The 17945-nt window shown below is 43.7% G+C and overlaps 1 protein-coding gene across 1 annotated transcript in view; it reads right to left on the bottom strand.

Annotated features, from left to right (window-relative positions):
• CS (citrate synthase) overlaps window positions 1-17945 on the bottom strand; it is a 27966-nt gene extending 10021 nt beyond the window's left edge. Inside the window, exons 1-5 of the mRNA XM_081249382.1 lie at window positions 17723-17945; window positions 2636-2686; window positions 1913-2020; window positions 1109-1174; window positions 295-426 (exon numbers count right to left, since the gene is read on the bottom strand). Coding sequence (XP_081105508.1) covers window positions 295-426; window positions 1109-1174; window positions 1913-2020; window positions 2636-2686; window positions 17723-17764 — 399 coding nt within the window. The 5' untranslated portion in view covers window positions 17765-17945. The remainder of the gene's footprint in view (window positions 1-294; window positions 427-1108; window positions 1175-1912; window positions 2021-2635; window positions 2687-17722) is intronic.

The following is a 17945-nucleotide window of genomic DNA, read 5'->3' as shown; positions in this document are numbered from 1 at the left end:
GTGGTTAGGACTCAGCACTCTCACTGATGGGGGCCCAGGTTCAATTCTGGGGAAACAAGATCTTGCAAGCTGTGCAGTGCAGCCAAAATTAAAAATAAAAAAATAAAAAGACAGTGACCTCTGAGTAAAGAAAATCCAAGAGAATTCAATACAGTCCACTTATATAGCAGAACTCTGCTCTGATTCCTTCCCCTCTATAAACTACCACCAATAACCAGATCAGGATTCAGTGTCTGAGATCAGAAAAAGGCAAAGAAGGAGGCGAATGAGAAGCGCTAGTGTCCTTCTGCTTACCTGTTCCTCTGTTGGGATTTGTCCAGTCACCAGCAGCCAAAATAAGCCCTCTGGTAGGGGTTCTTCCCCACCCTTAGCCTTGGGCAGCAGTTTCTGACATTCAGGGATACTGTAGCCTCGAAAACGGATGCCCTTGAGGGAGAAGAGTAAGGATTACAAATCTTAAGTTTGTTAGCCTCAAAGTCACATAATTGACTGATCCCACTTTCATCAGACCTGTCAACAAGTTAGAACTTTTAAAGAGCAAATCTTTAGGTAACTTAATCCTGCTTTGTACTTTTAGTTTTACTAGTTGATATATTAAAAAGGTAAACTCGCTCTTCAGTTATTCCATATATACCTATTTTCACCTTCCAAAATATACAGGTAGGTGCTTTATTTTGTTCTCCTCATCCTTAGTGCTCTAAGCCAGAGGTCCCCGGAACTCCAGTGCTGGTCTGTGGCCTGTTAGGAACCAGGCTGCACAGCAGGGGGTGAGCGGCAGGCGAGCGAGTGAAGCTTCACCCGTATTTCCAGCCACTCCCCATCACTGGCATTACTGCCTGAGCTCCGCCTCCTGTCAGCATTATGGTGAGTTGAATAATTATTTCATTATATATTACAATGTAATAATAATAGAAATAAAGTGCACAATAAATGTAATGCATGTGAATCATCCAGAAACCATCACCCCTGACCCATCCGCAGAAAAACTGTCTTCCAAAAAACTGGTCCCTGGTGCAAAAAAAGGTTGGGGACCGCTGGTCTAATCCATGGTGTGCACAATGGTCAGTAAAATCAGTGATTATTAGTGATTGATATGAGGGTCTCTTACCTCATCAGGATCAAGAACTGATGTTTCATATACCAATCCCTTCATGCCTCTCATGCCACCATACATCTAAAGAAAAGAAGAGGATGTAACCAGTTGTCTGAATAATTCAGGCTAGAGCTTGTTAGTGCTTCATGGGATCTGGGAGAGGAAATTTATTCTCTGACTTGCAAGACTTCATTTGGGGGAAGATTTCTGAGGAGTTAACTTACTATAGAATGGAACTTTGAAAGGAAGACTGCTAACACTGGAAATGAATTTTTTAAGTTGAGAAATCACTACCTTTAGTTAGTATTTTTGCCTCTGCTCCCTTTTCTTATTTTTTTTAATCCTGCCCACTTTTATCCCCTCATTCCCACCAACCGAAGTAAACAGAATGGGATTGACTGTAGGGAAAGGAGATGGAGACCAATGGCTAAACACTGCTGTGAAATTATCATCTGAGCTGCTTAGACTCTTAGGACTGAAGAAGAAACCATCCTAAAGCTGTTCTAGAAGGCCTGCTAGAGCTGTGGTTTAACTGGATGATCAGCACAGCATCAACTCAAAGACAGAGAGCCTTGGGCCCAAAAGCTAAGGGGTTGGGAAAAGGAATAAAAACTTCATTTATCCCTCCCATACATGAATTAGGTTAGCCTCAACTATTAAATTTATAGAAAAGAATAGTCTAATTTCTAACAAACGCCATAAGCTTCAACATTTCCTTATATGGGACAGACTGCTTTGAACAATCAGTGAAGAGGATGGTACTTTTGTTGAAGCATATTACAGAGCTACTTTTTGCAGGCAAAACACTACAACCCTTACCATGTCCACAGTGATTTGGCCCACCACCGTCTTGCCATGTTGCTGCTTGAAGGTCTTAACTCTGGCCTGCTCCTTAGGTATCAGATCAGCCAATATGTCTTTCAAATTCTAAAATGAGAAGTAGAGAGGCTAAGTGATGATCAAAATATTGATTAGATTTCTGCAAAGTAGGTATGTTAAGACTGCTTTTTAGAATTTGGCTTTCTCTACCCGCCAGCAAAGTCTGGTCAACTTCTCTATACAGATGAGGGTAAAAGAATTAGGCAGAGCAAGAAGGGAATGGGGAGTTGTTTAACGGGTACAGTTTCAATTCGGGAAGATGAAAAAGTTTTGGCCATGAATAGTGATGATGGTTGCCCAATAATGTGAATTACTTACTGCCATTAAATTATAAACTTAAGAATAGTCTAATTTCCAACCAATACCATAAGCTCCAACATTTCGTTGTATGGGAAAGATAGTCACTGAAGAGAATGGTACTTTTGTTGAAGTACATTACAGAGCTACTTTTCCCAGCCAAAACCCCACAGTCCTTATCATGTCCACAGTGCTTTAGCTATCTTAAAGTAGTAGTAGTGATAATACTTGTAACAATAATAACAACTGGAAACCTCCAGGAGATACTCAGGATAATGATAAGAGGCTGGGTAGTAGCCCACCACCCCTCCCCATCCCAGGGTCAAGCTGCCTCAATGATTCTCAGTCCTCTTTTCCAAACCTTACCGTGGAAGAAGCACTGGCATGCCGGGCAGCAAGAACAAGACAGGATGCATTCTGCAAAGAAAACACAAAACCTTATGCAGTTGTCCTCCCTCCTACGTATTAGAAAGGAGTTACAGTGACTCAACCTCTCTTCATTTTAGCCTCTAAGGACAGTTTGATATAAGAAAGCTATAAAAGGCCTTGAGCAACCTGGAAAGAGTTACCAGTCTGGAAGCAACAACTTCATTAGCATTCCCTGAAGAGACTCTCCAATCACCTGGGTTCTATGGCTGGGCTTTGTTAGGCACAGAAGAAACGTTCAGAGAGGCAGTTGTTAAAGTACCCAGTCCATCCCACTCTAGTCGACAACAGCTCTGAGAAAAGCAAATGAGGAAACTGATCAATTACTTAACCCAGCTGGTAAGGTTTCTTCAGCACCTAGCCTTTTGGCAACACTTCAACCTCTCCAGTCTCGGAGAGCCCACAGGTGGAAGCAGCCTTTTACAACACTACCTGATATGCTCCTGGAAAAAGCACAGAGAAAACAGAATATCTACAAAGTAACAACCAACAGACTGCTCAACAGCAGCAATGGAAACTAGAAAACTGGTAAATTATCTTTAAAATATTGAGAGAAAATAATTACTAAGCTAGAGTTGTGTACCCAGGTGAGGAAGAAATCTTAAAGGGGGTGAAATAAAGACATTTCAGGTAAACAAAAGCTGAGAGTTTATCACCTACACACCTGTACCAAAGGAATTTTTTTTTAAATTGAGCTATAGTTGATGTACTGTATTATATAAGTTTCAGGTATACAACATAGTGATTCTCAATTTTTTAAAAAGATTTATTATTTATTTTATTTATTTTTGGCTGCACTGGGTCTTAGATGTGGCACCCAGGATCTTCCGTTGTGGCGTGAGAGCTCTTTGTTGTGCGCGGGCTCTGTAGTTTGAGGCACATGGGCTCTAGTTGAGGTGCGTGAGCTCAGTAGTTGTGGCGTGCGAGCTCAGTAGTTGTGGCATGCGGGCTTAGTTGCCCCACGGCATGTGGGATCTTAGTTCCCTGACCAGGGATCGAACCCACGTCCCCTGCACTGGAGGTGGATTCTTTACCACTGACCACCAGGGAAGTGCCCTGATTCACAATTTTTTTTTTGATTCACAATTTTTAAAGGTTATATTCCATTTATAGTTATTATACAATACTGGCTATATTCCCTGTGCTGTACAATATATCCTTATAGTTTATTTTATATGTAGTTTGGATCTCTTAACCCCCTACCCCATCTTTCCCCTCCCCACACTGTACCACTATAGTTTATTCTCTATATCAGTGTCTTTTTCTTTTTTGTTATAGTCACTAGTTTTCTTTTTTAGATTCCACATATAAGTAATCAGTATCTGTCTTTCTCTGACTTATTTCACTCACATAATATACTCCAAGTCCATCCATGTTGCTGCAAATGGCAAAATTTCACTCTTTTTTATGGCTGAGTAGTATTCCACTGTATATATACAACACAGCTTCTTTATCCATTCATCTTCTTTTTTTTTTTTTTTTTGCGGTACGCAGGCCTCTCACTGTTGTGGCCTCTCCCATTGCAGAGCACAGGCTCCGGACGCGCAGGCTCAGCGGCCATGGCTCACAGGCCTAACCACTCCGCGGCACGTGGGATCTTCCCGGACCGGGGCACGAACCCGTGTCCCCTGCATCGGCAGGCGGACTCTCAACCACTGCGCCACCAGGGAAGCCCTATCCATTCACCTCTTGATGGACACTTAGGTTGCTTCCATATCTTGGCAATTGTAAATACAAATAGTGTAGCTAGGCTATGTTTAGAGATGAATTTTTCCCCCCAAGAAAAACAACTTTCTATGAAGATTGCTCAGTTGCAACAGAAAGTTCAACACTGCCTTTGAAAAAGACAACCAGGGACTTCCCTGGTGGTCCAGAATCTACCTTCCAATGCAAGGGACACGGGTTCGATCCCTGGTTGGGGAACTAAGATCCCACATGCTGCAGGGCAACTAAGACCTCAGGCCACAACTAGAGAGCCTGCACACCACAACTACTGAGCCCATGTACCACAACTAGAGAAGCCTGCACACCGTAATGAAGACCAAGCACAGCCAAATAAATAAACAAAAATAAAAATAATACCTAACTTGTAGTGTTTAAAAAAAAAGAAAAAGACAACCAGTTATACTACTACCAAGTTGTAAGGACTGAGGCAAGGAGGTTGACTTTTCTTCACAAGATTTTTTTTCTTTTTTCTTTTTTGGCTGTGCACGGCACGTGGGATCTTAGTTCCCGGACCAGGGATCGAACCCGTGCCCCCTGCATTAGAGCACGGAGTCTTAAGCACTGGACCACCAGGGAAGTCCCCACAAGATTATTTTGAAGATAAAATGAGATTGTCAAAATAAGCCCCCGTGTCCTCATCTATAAAATGGTGCTGATATCTACCACACATCTCACAGGGTTGCCTTGCACACACACACACACTGTGGATAAAGTCTACACCTCTCCTCCTTTCACCAGAAGGTCAACACCTTTTCTAGTAACTACAGTTATCCCTCAGTATTCAAGGGGGAATTGGTTCCAGGACCCCTACCCCCAACAGATAACCAAAATCCGAGGAAGCTCAAGTTCTTTATATAAAATGTTGTAGTATTTGCATATAACCTAATAAGCACATCCTTCCATATACTTCGTTGCTGCACATGGGCTTTCTCTAGTGGCGGGTGAGTGGGGGCTACTCTTCGTTGCGGTGCACGGGCTTCTAATTGTGATGGCTTCTCTTGTTGCAGAACAGGGCTCTAGGCGCACGGGCTTCAGTAGCTGTGGCACGCAGGCTCAGTAGTTGTGGCTCGTGGGCTCTAGAGCGGAGGCTCAGTAGTTGTGGCGCACAGGCTTAGTTGCTCCGCGGCATGTGGGATCCTCCCAGACCAGGGCTCGAACCTGTGTCCCCCGCACTGGCAGGCGGATTCTTTTTTTTTTGTTAAACATCTTTATTGGAGTATAATTGCTTTACAATGGCATGTTAGTTTCTGCTTTATAACAAAGTGAGTCAGCTATACATATACATATATCCCCATATCACCTCCCTCTTGCATCTCCCTCTCACCCTCCCTATTCCACCCCTCTAGGTGGTCACAGAGCACTGAGCTGATCTCCCTGTGGCTGCTTCCCACTAGCTATTTTACATTTGGCAGTATATGTAAGTCCATGCCACTCTCTCACTTTGTCCCAGCTTACCCCTCCCCCTCCCCGTGTCCCCATGTCTATTCTCTACATCTGCATCTTTATTCCTGTCCTGCCCCTAGGTTCTTCAGAACCATTTTTTTTTTTTTTAGATTCCATATATATGGAATACATACAGGATTTGTTTTTCTCTTTCTGACTTACCCCACTCTGTATGACAGACTCTAGGTCCATCCACCTCACTACAAATCACTCAATTTCATTTCTTTTTATGGCCAAGTAATATTCCATTGTAGATATGTGCCTCATCTTCTTTATCCATTTATCTGTCGATGGACACTTAGGTTGCTCCCATGTCCTGGCTATTGTAAATGGAGCTGCAATGAACCTGGTAGTACATGACTCTTTTTGAATTATGGTTTTCTCAGGGTATATGCCCAGTAGTGGGATTGCTGGGTCGTATGGTAGTTCTATTTTTAGTTTTTTAAGGAACCTCCATACTGTTCTCCATAGTGGCTGTATCAATTTACATTCCCACCAACAGTGCAAGAGGGTTCCCTTTTCTCCACACCCTCTCCACCATTTATTGTTTGTAGATTTTTTGATGATGACCATTCTGACTGGTGATACCTCATTGTAGTTTTGATATGCATTTCTCTAATAATTAGTGATGTTGAGCATCCTTTCGTGTGTTTATTGGCAATCTGTGTATCTTCTTTGGAGAAATGTCTATTTAGGTCTTCTGCCCATTTTTGGATTGGGTTGTTTGTTGTTCTGATATTGAACTGCATGAGCTGCTTGTAAATTTTGGAGATTAATCCTTTGTCAGTTGCTTCATTTGCAAATATTTTCTCCCATTCTGGGGGTTGTCTTTCGTCTTGTTTATGGTTTCCTTTGCTGTGCAAAAGCATTTAAGTTTCATTAGGTCCCATTTGTTTATTTTTGTTTTTATTTCCATTTCTCTAGGAGGTGGGTCAAAGAGGATCTTGCTGTGATGTATGTCATAGTGTTCTGCCTATGTTTTCCTCTAAGAGTTTTATAGTGCCTGGCCTTACATTTAGGTCTTTAATCCATTTTGAGTTTTCTTTTTGTGTATGGTGTTAGGGAGTGTTCTAATTTCATTCTTTTACATGTAGCTGTCCAGTTTTCCCAGCACCACTTATTGAAGAGACTGTCTTTTCTCCATGGTACATGCTTGTGGCAGGCGGATTCTTAACCACTGCACCACCAGAGAAGTCCCCTTCCATATACTTTATTTTTCTTTTTTTAAAATTTATTTATTTATTTATTTATTTATAATTAATTAATTAATTTATGGCTGTGTTGGGTCTTCGTTTCTGTGTGAGGGCTTTCTCTAGTTGTGGCAAGCGGGGGCCACTCTTCATCGCAGTGCGCGGGCCTCTCACTATCGCGGCCTCTCTTGTTGCGGAGCACAGGCTCCAGACACGCAGGCTCAGTAATTGTGGCTCGCGGGCCCAGTTGCTCTGCGGCATGTGGGATCTTCCCAGACCAGGGCTTGAACCCGTGTCCGCTGCATTGGCTGGCAGATTCTCAACCATTGCACCACCAGGGAAGTCCCCTTCCATATACTTTCTTTTCTTTCAAATTTATTTATTTTTTTTTTAATTTTTGGCTGTGTTGGGTCTTCCTTGCTGTGTGCGTACTTTCTCTAGTTGCGGCAAGCAGGGGCTACTCGTCATTGCGGTGCTTGGGCTTCTCATTGAGGTGGCTTCTCTTGTTGCAGAGCACGGGCTCTAGGCACGTGGGCTTCAGTAGTTGTGGCTCGCGGGCTCTAGAGTGCATGCTCAGTAGTTGTGGCACACAGGCTTCGTTGCTCCGCGGCATGTGGGATCTTCCCAGACCAGGGCTTGAACCCGTGTCCCCTGCATTGGCAGGCGGATTCTTAACCACTGAGCCACCAGGGAAGCCCCCCTTCCATATACTTTAAATCACCTCTAAGTTACTTACAATATCTAATGCACTATAAATGCTATGTAGTTGTAAATACAAAGTAAATGTTATGCGAATCACTGTCAGCACGTGGCAAATTCAAGTTTTACTTCTTGGAACTTTCTGGAATTTTAAATTTATTTATTTTATTTATTTATTTTTGACTGCATTGGGTCTTTGCTGCTGCGTGCAGGCTTTCCCTAGTTGTGGCGAGTGGGGGCTACTCTTTGTTGCAATGCGCGGGTTTCTCATTGCAGTGGCTTCTCTTGTTGCGGAGCACGGGCTCTAGGAATGTGGGCTTCAGTAGTTGTGGCACGTGGGCTCAGTAGTTGTGGCTCATGGGCTCTAGAGCGCAGGCTCAGTAGCTGTTGTGCACGGGCTTAGTTGCTCCACGGCACGTGGGATCTTCCCGGACCAGGGCTCAAACCCGTGTCCCCTGCATTGGCAGGTAGATTCTTTTTTTTTTTTTTTTTCTTTTTTTTTTTTTGCGTTACATGGGCCTCTCACTGTTGTGGCCTCTCCCGTTGCGGAGCACAGGCTCCGGATGCGCAGGCCCAGCGGCCATGGCTCACGGGCCCAGCTGCTCCGCGGCATGTGGGATCTTCCCAGACCGGGGCACGAACCCGTGTCCCCTGCATCGGCAGGCGGACTCTCAACCACTGCGCCACCAGGGAAGCCCTGGCAGGTGGATTCTTAACCACTGTGCCACCAGGGAAACCTCTCTGGAATATTTTTTTTTAAATATTTTTGATCCACAGTTGGTTGTACCCACAGACGCAGAACCTGTGGATGCAGAACCCGCAGATGCAGAACCCACAAAGAGCCGACTGTATTGCATTGCTGTCTGGTTGTGCTGAAAATCATTTGAACTAGTGCTACTATATAAATTCCAAAACACTACATGCCTAAGGTGAGAGTTAGTAGGGCCTGAGGCTTTTTAGAAGTTAGTATCCCTCTTTCTGTTGGGGCAGGAGGGAGAAATGAAAAGGGAAGAGACCCTTCAGAAAATGTTATTTTAGAAAGAATCAATCCAAAGCTAAATTCAGAGAGCAGAAAACAAGCTAATATGGCCCTAAAACAAAGGGAGAACACCTCAATTTGTTAACCAGGGTTGCCTGCAACTCCTTTCATTAACTTCCTAAACAATCTCCTCTAGCTCACTGAGGACCATTTGGGCAGAAAGCACGCAGCACAAACAGCCCTTTATGCTGTTCATCTTACACAGCGAGCATGGGAGCCAGACGCAGCACTCAAGAAATAACGTTCCTGGGGACTTCCCTGGTGGTCCAGTGGCTAAGACTCCACGCTCCCAATGCAGGGGGCCTGGGTTCAATCCCTGGTCAGGGAACTAGATCCCATATGCCGCAACTAAAAGAGTCTGCATGCCACAACTAAAGATCCCGCATGCCTCAACGAAGATCCTGTGTGCTGCAACGAGGATCCAAGGCAGCCAAATAAATTAATTAATTAAAAAAAAAAGAAAGAAAGAACTTTGCTTTTTCTTACTAGTCACCAAAAAGTGAACAAGGGAAAACTTGTGAATAAATTCAAGCTATTGTTCTACAGTGCTAACCATGTTCAAGCTATTCCATGCTCCATGGTCCCACAGATTCCCTATAATAGAGGCCCTATCTCCCAGAGACCACATCAGCACTCAACAGACCTTTTAATTGTGGGTAGTTGGTTGTTGTGGTTCTGTTTTGTTTTTAAAGAGGCTATAGGGAAACATACCATCATAGAGAAAAAAGAAGTTGAAATCTCTCCATAATGATAATTTTTTCACTTCTAAACCATGCTGAAGTTTCTGTAATGGCTGGCTGCTTCATTGGCAAGAGGAAGGATTATAAGAAGAATAGTTTAAAGTTACATCTTAGGCAAAAGAAAAAAATCTATCCAAGCTCAGCAGACAGAATGAGAGCCAGACAAAAACAGTTTTTTCCCCTTGTGAGAGAGAACTACTAGAATCAATGAGCCTCCTTCTCCTTTTACTTCATTTAAGGTAAAAAAAGAAAAAAAGAAATTGGAAGGAAAAGGGTGGAAGGTCACCTAACAAGGCTGTAAGAATGAAACATCATTTAAAGGCGTCAGGTAGGTCATGACTGCTGCTTAGTTATACTCAATTCTCAGATCTTTTTATATGAATGCTACTTTAAAGGAACGGTTAGGGAAGAGGAACTTGGAACTAAACTATCACCCCACTTTTACCACCAGCAAAGTCTTAATTTCCTTTGTAGAGAGTGTCTTTGCCATTTAATGAGGCATCTCAAAAGTAACTTAAGGAGAGCTGATCTCAACTGTCCCTAACCTCCATCAGCAACACTTCAGCAACACTTCTTAGCCAGATCTCCAATTTGCAAAGCAATGCTAGTTTGTGGAGAGCATGGCTATGTAGCTATAGAATAAAGCTAGTATATTATGTTCCTACTAGATTTCTGGCTGTGTGACCCTAGCCAAGTCCTTTAATCTTTCTGTGCTTCAATTTCCTTATCTGTAAAATGAGAACAATCTACCCAAAAAGAATTCAGAGTAATGATAGTAAAGATGATCCAAGATCTTGGAAAAAGAATAGAGGCACAGATCAAGAAGATACAAGAAATGTTTAACAAAGACCTAGAAGAACTAAAGAACAAACAGAGATAAACAATACAATAACTGAAATAAAAAATGCACTAGAAGGAATCAGTAGCAAAATAAGTGAGACAGAAGAACGGATAAGCAAGCTGGAAGACAAAATGGTGGAAATCACTGCCGCAGAACAGAATAAAGAAAACAGAATGAAAAGAAATGAGGACAGTCTCAGAGACCTCTGGGACAACATTAAACGCACCAACATTCGCATTATACGGGTCCCAGAAGGAGAGAGAGAGAGAGAAAGGACCTGAGAAAATATTTGTAAAATGGGAACAATAATAGTACCTACCTCAAAGCATTGCTATGAGAATTAATTAGGTCAATATTTACTTAAAACCATGCCTGACTCACAGCAAGTGCTCTCTTTTTGTTATATAACAAGTGTAGAAAATTAAATAGTATGGCCACTTTCTAGCACCCTTCAATGTCAAATTTAGTCATATTTTAGCTCACCCTGCAGCCTAGGGAAAAAACTAAAGAAATATGAAGGATTTTTAAAGCAGCAATTCATTGATATGACCACCCAAAAGGCTAGAAAAGGAAAAATTCAAGTTAGGACAACTTTATCTAATGATGTAGAAGACAGAGCACAAAGCACATGCCTTGGAATTAGGAAAGGAAATTTGGGTTCTAGTCCCAGCTCCATTACTAAATAACTGAGACATCCAAAGCAAACAACTAACTACTGTTTCCCTTTCCCTCTCCACATTTAGGATAATACTCAAGCTACTTAGCTCAAAGTCTGATTCTAAGGCTCCAACAAGGACATATACGTAAAGGTACTCAAAAGCCCTGCTATTTAAAATATGAATGCCTAGCCTGCAATATAAGCATTACTTGGAGCTTGTCAGACATGCAGAATCTTGGGCCTCACCTCAGACCTACTGAATCCAAATCTCCAGTTTAACAAACTCACTAAGTGATTCCTATGAACAATAAAGTTTAAGAAACATCCATGGTTTAAAGCATTAAGCAAGGAAGCAGAAAGGTAGAATATAAAGAGCCTGGGATATGGTGTTATCAAGGGTCAAGTCCTAAATCCAGGTTCTGCCACTATCCTGCTGTGCTACCATGGCTGTATGACCTAACTTCTAGTTTCAATTTTCACACCTCTAAACTGGTAACAACAAAGCCAACTGCAGGGGAGACAAGTAGACTATATGAAATCATTTGCATGAAGGCATCTAGAACAGTGCCTTCTGTATAGCTGAGATCAATAAATATTTGTTTCTTAGAAATGTGTTGGCCTATTACCTACCAACTCGTGTCACAACTCTCTCGTGGAGTTGGATTCCAGGAAAGAGGCAGTCAAGCCTGAGGCAGGGGAGAATGGATAATTCCCTCTAGCTGTAGAACAGGAAATAAAGCCCTAATTTCCTAAGGGCCTCCTGACCAAGAGAAGAGTCTCGAGGATAGGAAACAAATTTAACTAACCATAATCCTCACCAGCAAGCAAATCTAGACAGGAGATGTTAGAGGACTGTCATATCCTAGGCTACATACCTCATTGCATCTACTCCTGGCTGCCAAGGAAAGCTGCTAAATGGCTTTGTATAGTACATCCAAGCTATACTCACAGATGCAACAGGCAGATTACAAATCTCTGAGTCATCCCTGAACTTTCACCTCCCAGCTCCTCCCCCAGTTCTGGAGGTGTGGCAGCGGGGCTTTTGGCTTCTGGTTGCATGCCACGTGTGAAGTCATCCTACTGTAAGAGCACCTGTCAGGTGAATCAGGCAGTCACCTCACTCAATAGGTCAGCTCCTTCATGGTGAGAGATGGAGAGAGCTACTTCCAAGGATAAGGGCCTGGCTCGCGATGTCTGACAGCCAGGATTCTCTACAGGATGGGGGTATCACAATCACTAAAAGGATTTTCAAACCTCATATGCTGCCACCCCTTGCAATAACTCTTTTAGTGAGCTGGCTATTATTGATAGAAATGGGCTGTAGCTCTCAAATGTGCTATGTTAGGATGGAAAAATATAGTTAAAGGAACCTCTATCTTAAAGGGCCAAGGGAGGAAAAGGACAAATAATACATACAGGAAATTCTGCCAAAGACTTGCTTAAAATACTTAGGGTATTTCTGGAACAGGGTATTGGCGAAATCACTTAACAAAAATCAATTAAAACTACTCCCTTCTCGGGACTTCCCTGGTGGTCCAGTGGTTAAGAATCTGCCTTCCAATGCAGGGGACGCAGGTTCAATCCCTGGTCGGGGAACTAAGATCCCACATGCCACAGGGCAACTAAACCCGTGTGCTGCAACTACTGAGCCCGTGCACCCTGCAGCCCGCGCACCCCAAATAGAGAGCCAAACTAGAGAGAAGCCCACGCACTGTGGAGCCTGTAGAGAAGCCCAAGCACTGCAAGGAAGACCCAGCACAGCCACCCCCAAAAAAACTACTCCCTTCTCCCCCAAATTCTGGGAACAGTAGAATACCATTTGGATAAGCACTTACTCAATAATGTGGTTATTTCTCTCTTATTCCTCCTAGCCTATTATCATCATTGATCCACATCTAGGACCCTTACTCTACATGAGAAAAGCCAAATTTCCTTTGATTCCCTATCCTAGGCACATTCAGAACATATCCTGCCACATATCCCGGAGCTCCAACAACAAACTTGTGAGATTACAAACTACTGTGTATAAAGTTAATAGGCTACAAGGATATATTGTACAGCACAGGGAACATAGCCAATACGTTATAACAGCTATAAATGGAGTATAATCTAAAAAATGTTGAATCACTATGTTGTATACCTGAAACTAATATAATATTGTAAATCAACTATACCTCAATTTAAAAATTAAAAAAAATCTTGTGAGAGATGCTCCTGTTTTTATTAGAGCCTTGTCCGTCATCAACAAAAGATCAGAGCTTGCCAAGCCAGCAGAACTGGTTGATGAAGCAAATATAATTCACTGATAACTGTAGGAAAAATCTTGTGCTGCAAAGGCTTCCAATGCAGAAGAAACAACTTGCATTAAGTGAAAAAGAACACACATAGGACAAAGGCTCCTCTCTCCCCAGAACCAGGTCAGAGAACTAAAGCCATTTAACATCTGTGTTTCACAATGGTGATACTGGAAGTCTGCCTGCACTACTTGGGTCAGGCCACTTAATAGCCTGAGCAATCTTCAGATTTCATACTGTGATGCCCTTCATACTCACAAGAGTTTCCTTAATAATTCTGCCGAACTCTCATTGTCTAACAGACCCTTCGCTAAAGGTTTGCTGATTATTCAGTGAAGAAGACGGGAAAGGACACCAATTCAGACTCAGAAAAGAATCGAGTCCTAATTTTCCTTTCAGAGAAATTCTTACTGTTCTTTAACAAATAGTTGCTGAACATCTACTTATTATGTGCACACTAAGCGTACCCTACTGAATAACGTATATAGGATCTGTCACTGTACTACTTTTTCAGGGACTAGAAACTGTTCCCTCACTTCTACTAGTTCTTACAATGCTTTGTTTCAGGGATTTACAAGAAACTTTTCCTAAGGCATTTGGAAAAAAAGCCTAGGAAGACAAACCCAGAGAAATAGTCTAAATCAGACTATTTCTTAGAATAGTTATTTCTAAAGTCATTTAAAAATAATCACTAAAAAAAAAAAAAAAAAGCCAAGACACTCAAAGCTTCATATATACATTAAACACAGTTGGTGGCTTTACTGGCCCAACTGGAGGGGATCACCAAGCAGTTAAATGAGACACTTGAAAAAATACAAGTTTCCAGATCCATCCCACCTTTGCTGAATCAGAATCTGAAGGTAGGATTCATGAATGTGCAATGTGAAGAAGCACCTCAGGTGATGACGCCCACTGTGAACTTACTTACGGAGCTTTTTTTTTTTTTTTTTTTTTGTGGTACGCGGGCCTCTCACTGCTGTGGCCTCTCCTGTTGCAGAGCACAGGCTCCGGACGCGCAGCCTCAGCGGCCATGGCTCATGGGCTCAGCGCTCCACGGCATGTGGGATCTTCCCGGACAGGGGCATGAACCCGTGTCCCCTGCATCGGCAGTCGGACTCTCAACCACTGCGCCACCAGGGAAGCCCAGAGTTTTTTAAATATAACATGTTAAGGACTTCCCTGGGGCGCAGTGGTTAAGAATCTGCCTGCCAATGCAGGAGACACAGGTTCGAGCCCTGGTCCAGGAAGATCTCACATGTTGCATAGCAACTCAGCCCGTGTGCCACAACTACTGAGCCCACGTGCCACAACTACTGAGCCCACGTGCTGCAACTACTGAAGCCCGCATACCTAGAGGCCATGCTCTGCAACAAGAAAAGCCACTGCAATGAGAAGCCTGCGCACCACAACAAAGAGTAGCCCCCTCCTGCTGCAACTAGAGAAAGCCCACGCACAGCAACGAAGACCCAATGCAGCCAAAAATAAATAAGTAAAATTAATTTTTTTAAAAATGGTAACATGTTAAAAGAAATATAGGAATTGAGGCAAGTTGAGGGAGAAGTGAAAGACAGATCCTAAGAGCCATTGCTAAAGCTGCCTCACTACTGTTTTTTAATTTCACTCAAATCCTATTCAACTCTATCGCATAGGACACTGAAAAGAGGGCAGAAGGAATTACTCTGTGGCTTTAGGGAGATCCACCAAGTCTGGTTTCCTGCCTTCTGCCCACTTGGACTCTAAGAACTAGGAATGCCAGCCTTCCCTTCTCTGATTATCCACTTCACCACGGCTCACCTCAATGCCTCCCCACACCCATGCATTCACCTGCTACCAATCTAAAGACCACTAGGAAGAACAAATGCAATCATACCACCATTAGCACATGATGAGGATTTATTCTCCATTTTTCATCTTTGGTCCATCTAGTAAGCGTCAAGGAATTGCCATTACTTTGGGTTGGCTGATAATCAAAATGAAGGCAAAGAGATTTGAGTGCTTGCCCTTAAAAGTTTGGGGCTTTAAGCCTAACAAACACTTCACAGGACAAAACTGACTCAGTTTTGTAGAACCCAATTTCAGACTAGGATTTATAGAAGAGATGTGCAGTGGTGTACGTCTGCTGTAGAGGAATCACGGGTATTAAGAGTCTTGAGAAAGTCTAGGAATAATCTAGAAACACTTCTGGATTGATTCACGCAAAGTTATCAAACATCCTAGCTTGGAGGAGCAATTCTCAATGATACAAGAAGCAACTAGGGTTGGTTAAGTCACTTTGGCATGAATCCAAAAGTTAATTGGTGGCCCTACTCTAATTCCCAACCCAGATCACCTATGAAAAGACAGTATTTACAGCACAAAGCTAAGGCACGCACAGCTAATACTAAAGCCACTGCTTAGTAGAAATCCATTCAGGTAAACAAGAAGTCAAAATAATCTCAAGGCTCTGAATGAGGTGGTCTCTCCAACTCAGGTGTTCATTAAATTACCTGACAGTGGGTAGGGTGGAACAACAGAACAATGACTAGTATTTGTGTCTCTTAGCAAGGTTAAAAACATTTCTCAGAAACGCGAACTACATCTGACCTTGAGAATCACAGTAGCAGGCTAGAAGACTATTTTTGCCTTCTAAAGCCTACCTTACTAGCAAAAGTAAAATTGAGTACCATTAAACTGCAGACTAATCTGGAAAGCTCAGGCAGGTGCTAGCAATACTGACAAACTGAAAGGCTTCTTGGTATCCTAGCTGTTAACTGCTTAGATCTCAGAAAGTTTCTACTCCTCAATCTGTTAGGCTTTGTTAGTTTTAAGGGTCGAAAGCCTTCTAATGGCTTCCAATATACAGGGTTTGGGGATCCTCAGGTCCGTCTCTAACAGGAAAGTAAACAAAACAGTAATGATCACTACAGTTAGGTAGCCCTGTCAACCCAGAAGCTTTCTGAGTTTCCTCAGAGGTTTAAGAGGCAAAATAAATTCGAATGTAAATTCTAAAGGCTTTTGCAAACTGTAGGGTTAGATTATCTGGTCTGCGTTAGCAGCTCTGGAATGAGCTAATTATAGTGTCCCCTATTCTGCCAAAACACTATCTAGAACTTGCTTCATTTCCCAAGAGGTTTCCTTACCCTGTTCCCCGGCAGCAGAATTAACTACCGTCAGGTAAGACAAGTATCTCCCAAATGATCAGCCTCCACCTTGCTGCTGAGTACCTGGAAAAACCTGTAAATCCTACATGCTTCACCTTATCACCAACCATGCAAGATAACACAGGAAGCCAAAACAATTCTAAGGTTTCCCTTCCTCCCCTCAGGTGCTGGCAACTTTAATCTGTCTGCAGAAGAGAAAGTATAAGTTCTTTGCAGGAGTCAAGGTCACTTGTGGGACTGTCCCTGCTTGGATTAGAAGGCTGGGACTCCCTCAGCACACCAGTTTCTCTGTTTACGGAGCCAAGTTGCCCAGAGACAAAAGTAATTTTGGCAATATGAAATTGAAAGCACCATTACCTGCAACAATATTCCTATGATGCCAACGGCAGCAAAAGTCAAGTAAGGGGCCCCAAAGAATAAGAGAAATCTCTCCTGGGTAGAGCAGACTTAAGAGCAACAGCAAAACCTGAGTGAGCAACTAGTAGGACCGGTCATGTAACCTTGGAATTACTATTTCCTGCCCAATATCTTCACTTATCAGCCTGCAGTTTGGAGAAAAAACCAGAAAGGTTTTTCCCCCAATCATATGTGATAATCATGCAGATTTCACACAAGCACTCCACCCCACCCAAGCTCCTCCTATATAAAGAGTAAGTGCAACAGTCCCAAGGACAAAGAGGACCCGAGTAGCACTCCTCTAGCAGGAACTGCTATGCTTGGTCACTAAAGGCTTAAATAACTGGGTTGGAGAAATGGAAGTAGTCAGTTCAGAAACTGACAAGGCCCTCTCTACAAAAGCAGAAGCCGAAATTAGCCAAGGCTCCAGCTCTGGCCCAGGGGTAGAGTGAGCACACCTGCTCACCCCTGCCACTTCTCTTACCCCGCCCCTTCCTCCAAACAGGCTCTTTCCCTAACTCCAATGGAACACAACACCTATGTTCTCCACTCCTTCTCTTTCCAAGGCCAAGCATCCCCGCCTCTTCCACCCCAGACAGGCAGGGTGACAGCTGGGTCCGGCCTCCCCACCGGCCCAAGACCGCAGGCCGGGGCGTGCAGAGCTCAACACCCCCAGGGGCCGGGAGGCCAGCGAAGCACATGACCCTGTGAGCGCCACGCAGGGCTGGCGGCCAGCCAAGCGCAGGGCCCCTTTAAGATGCGCTGGGGTGCGCCTGGGTAGGGGAGGGAGACCCCGGCGCTAGAGGGCCTGCAGTCGCCTCAGCCCCACCCTGGGACGGCGCGCTCTCTCCTAGTTGCTCACCTTAGCTCCGAAGAGCCGGGCGGCCGCAGTGAGTAAAGCCATGGTGGGCGAACTCGGGGATCTGGCGGGGAGGGAAGGAGGGAAGAGAACTGCGGTAGGAACGGGAGCCGCCGCCGCCGCTGCACCAGAGGCCGCGCCGACGAGGGGAACAAGGTTGAAAGGAGGCGGCTGAGGAAAAGGGTAAACGAGCCGGCGGCGGCGCCTAGCCCGGGGTCCTCAGTGA

This window comes from Mesoplodon bidens, assembly GCF_964165515.1.
Source record: "Mesoplodon bidens genome assembly, chromosome: 11".
Classification (NCBI taxonomy): Eukaryota; Metazoa; Chordata; class Mammalia; order Artiodactyla; family Ziphiidae; genus Mesoplodon; species Mesoplodon bidens.
Note: the sequence above shows the minus strand (reverse complement) of the source record. Positions and strands in the feature narration are given on the sequence as shown.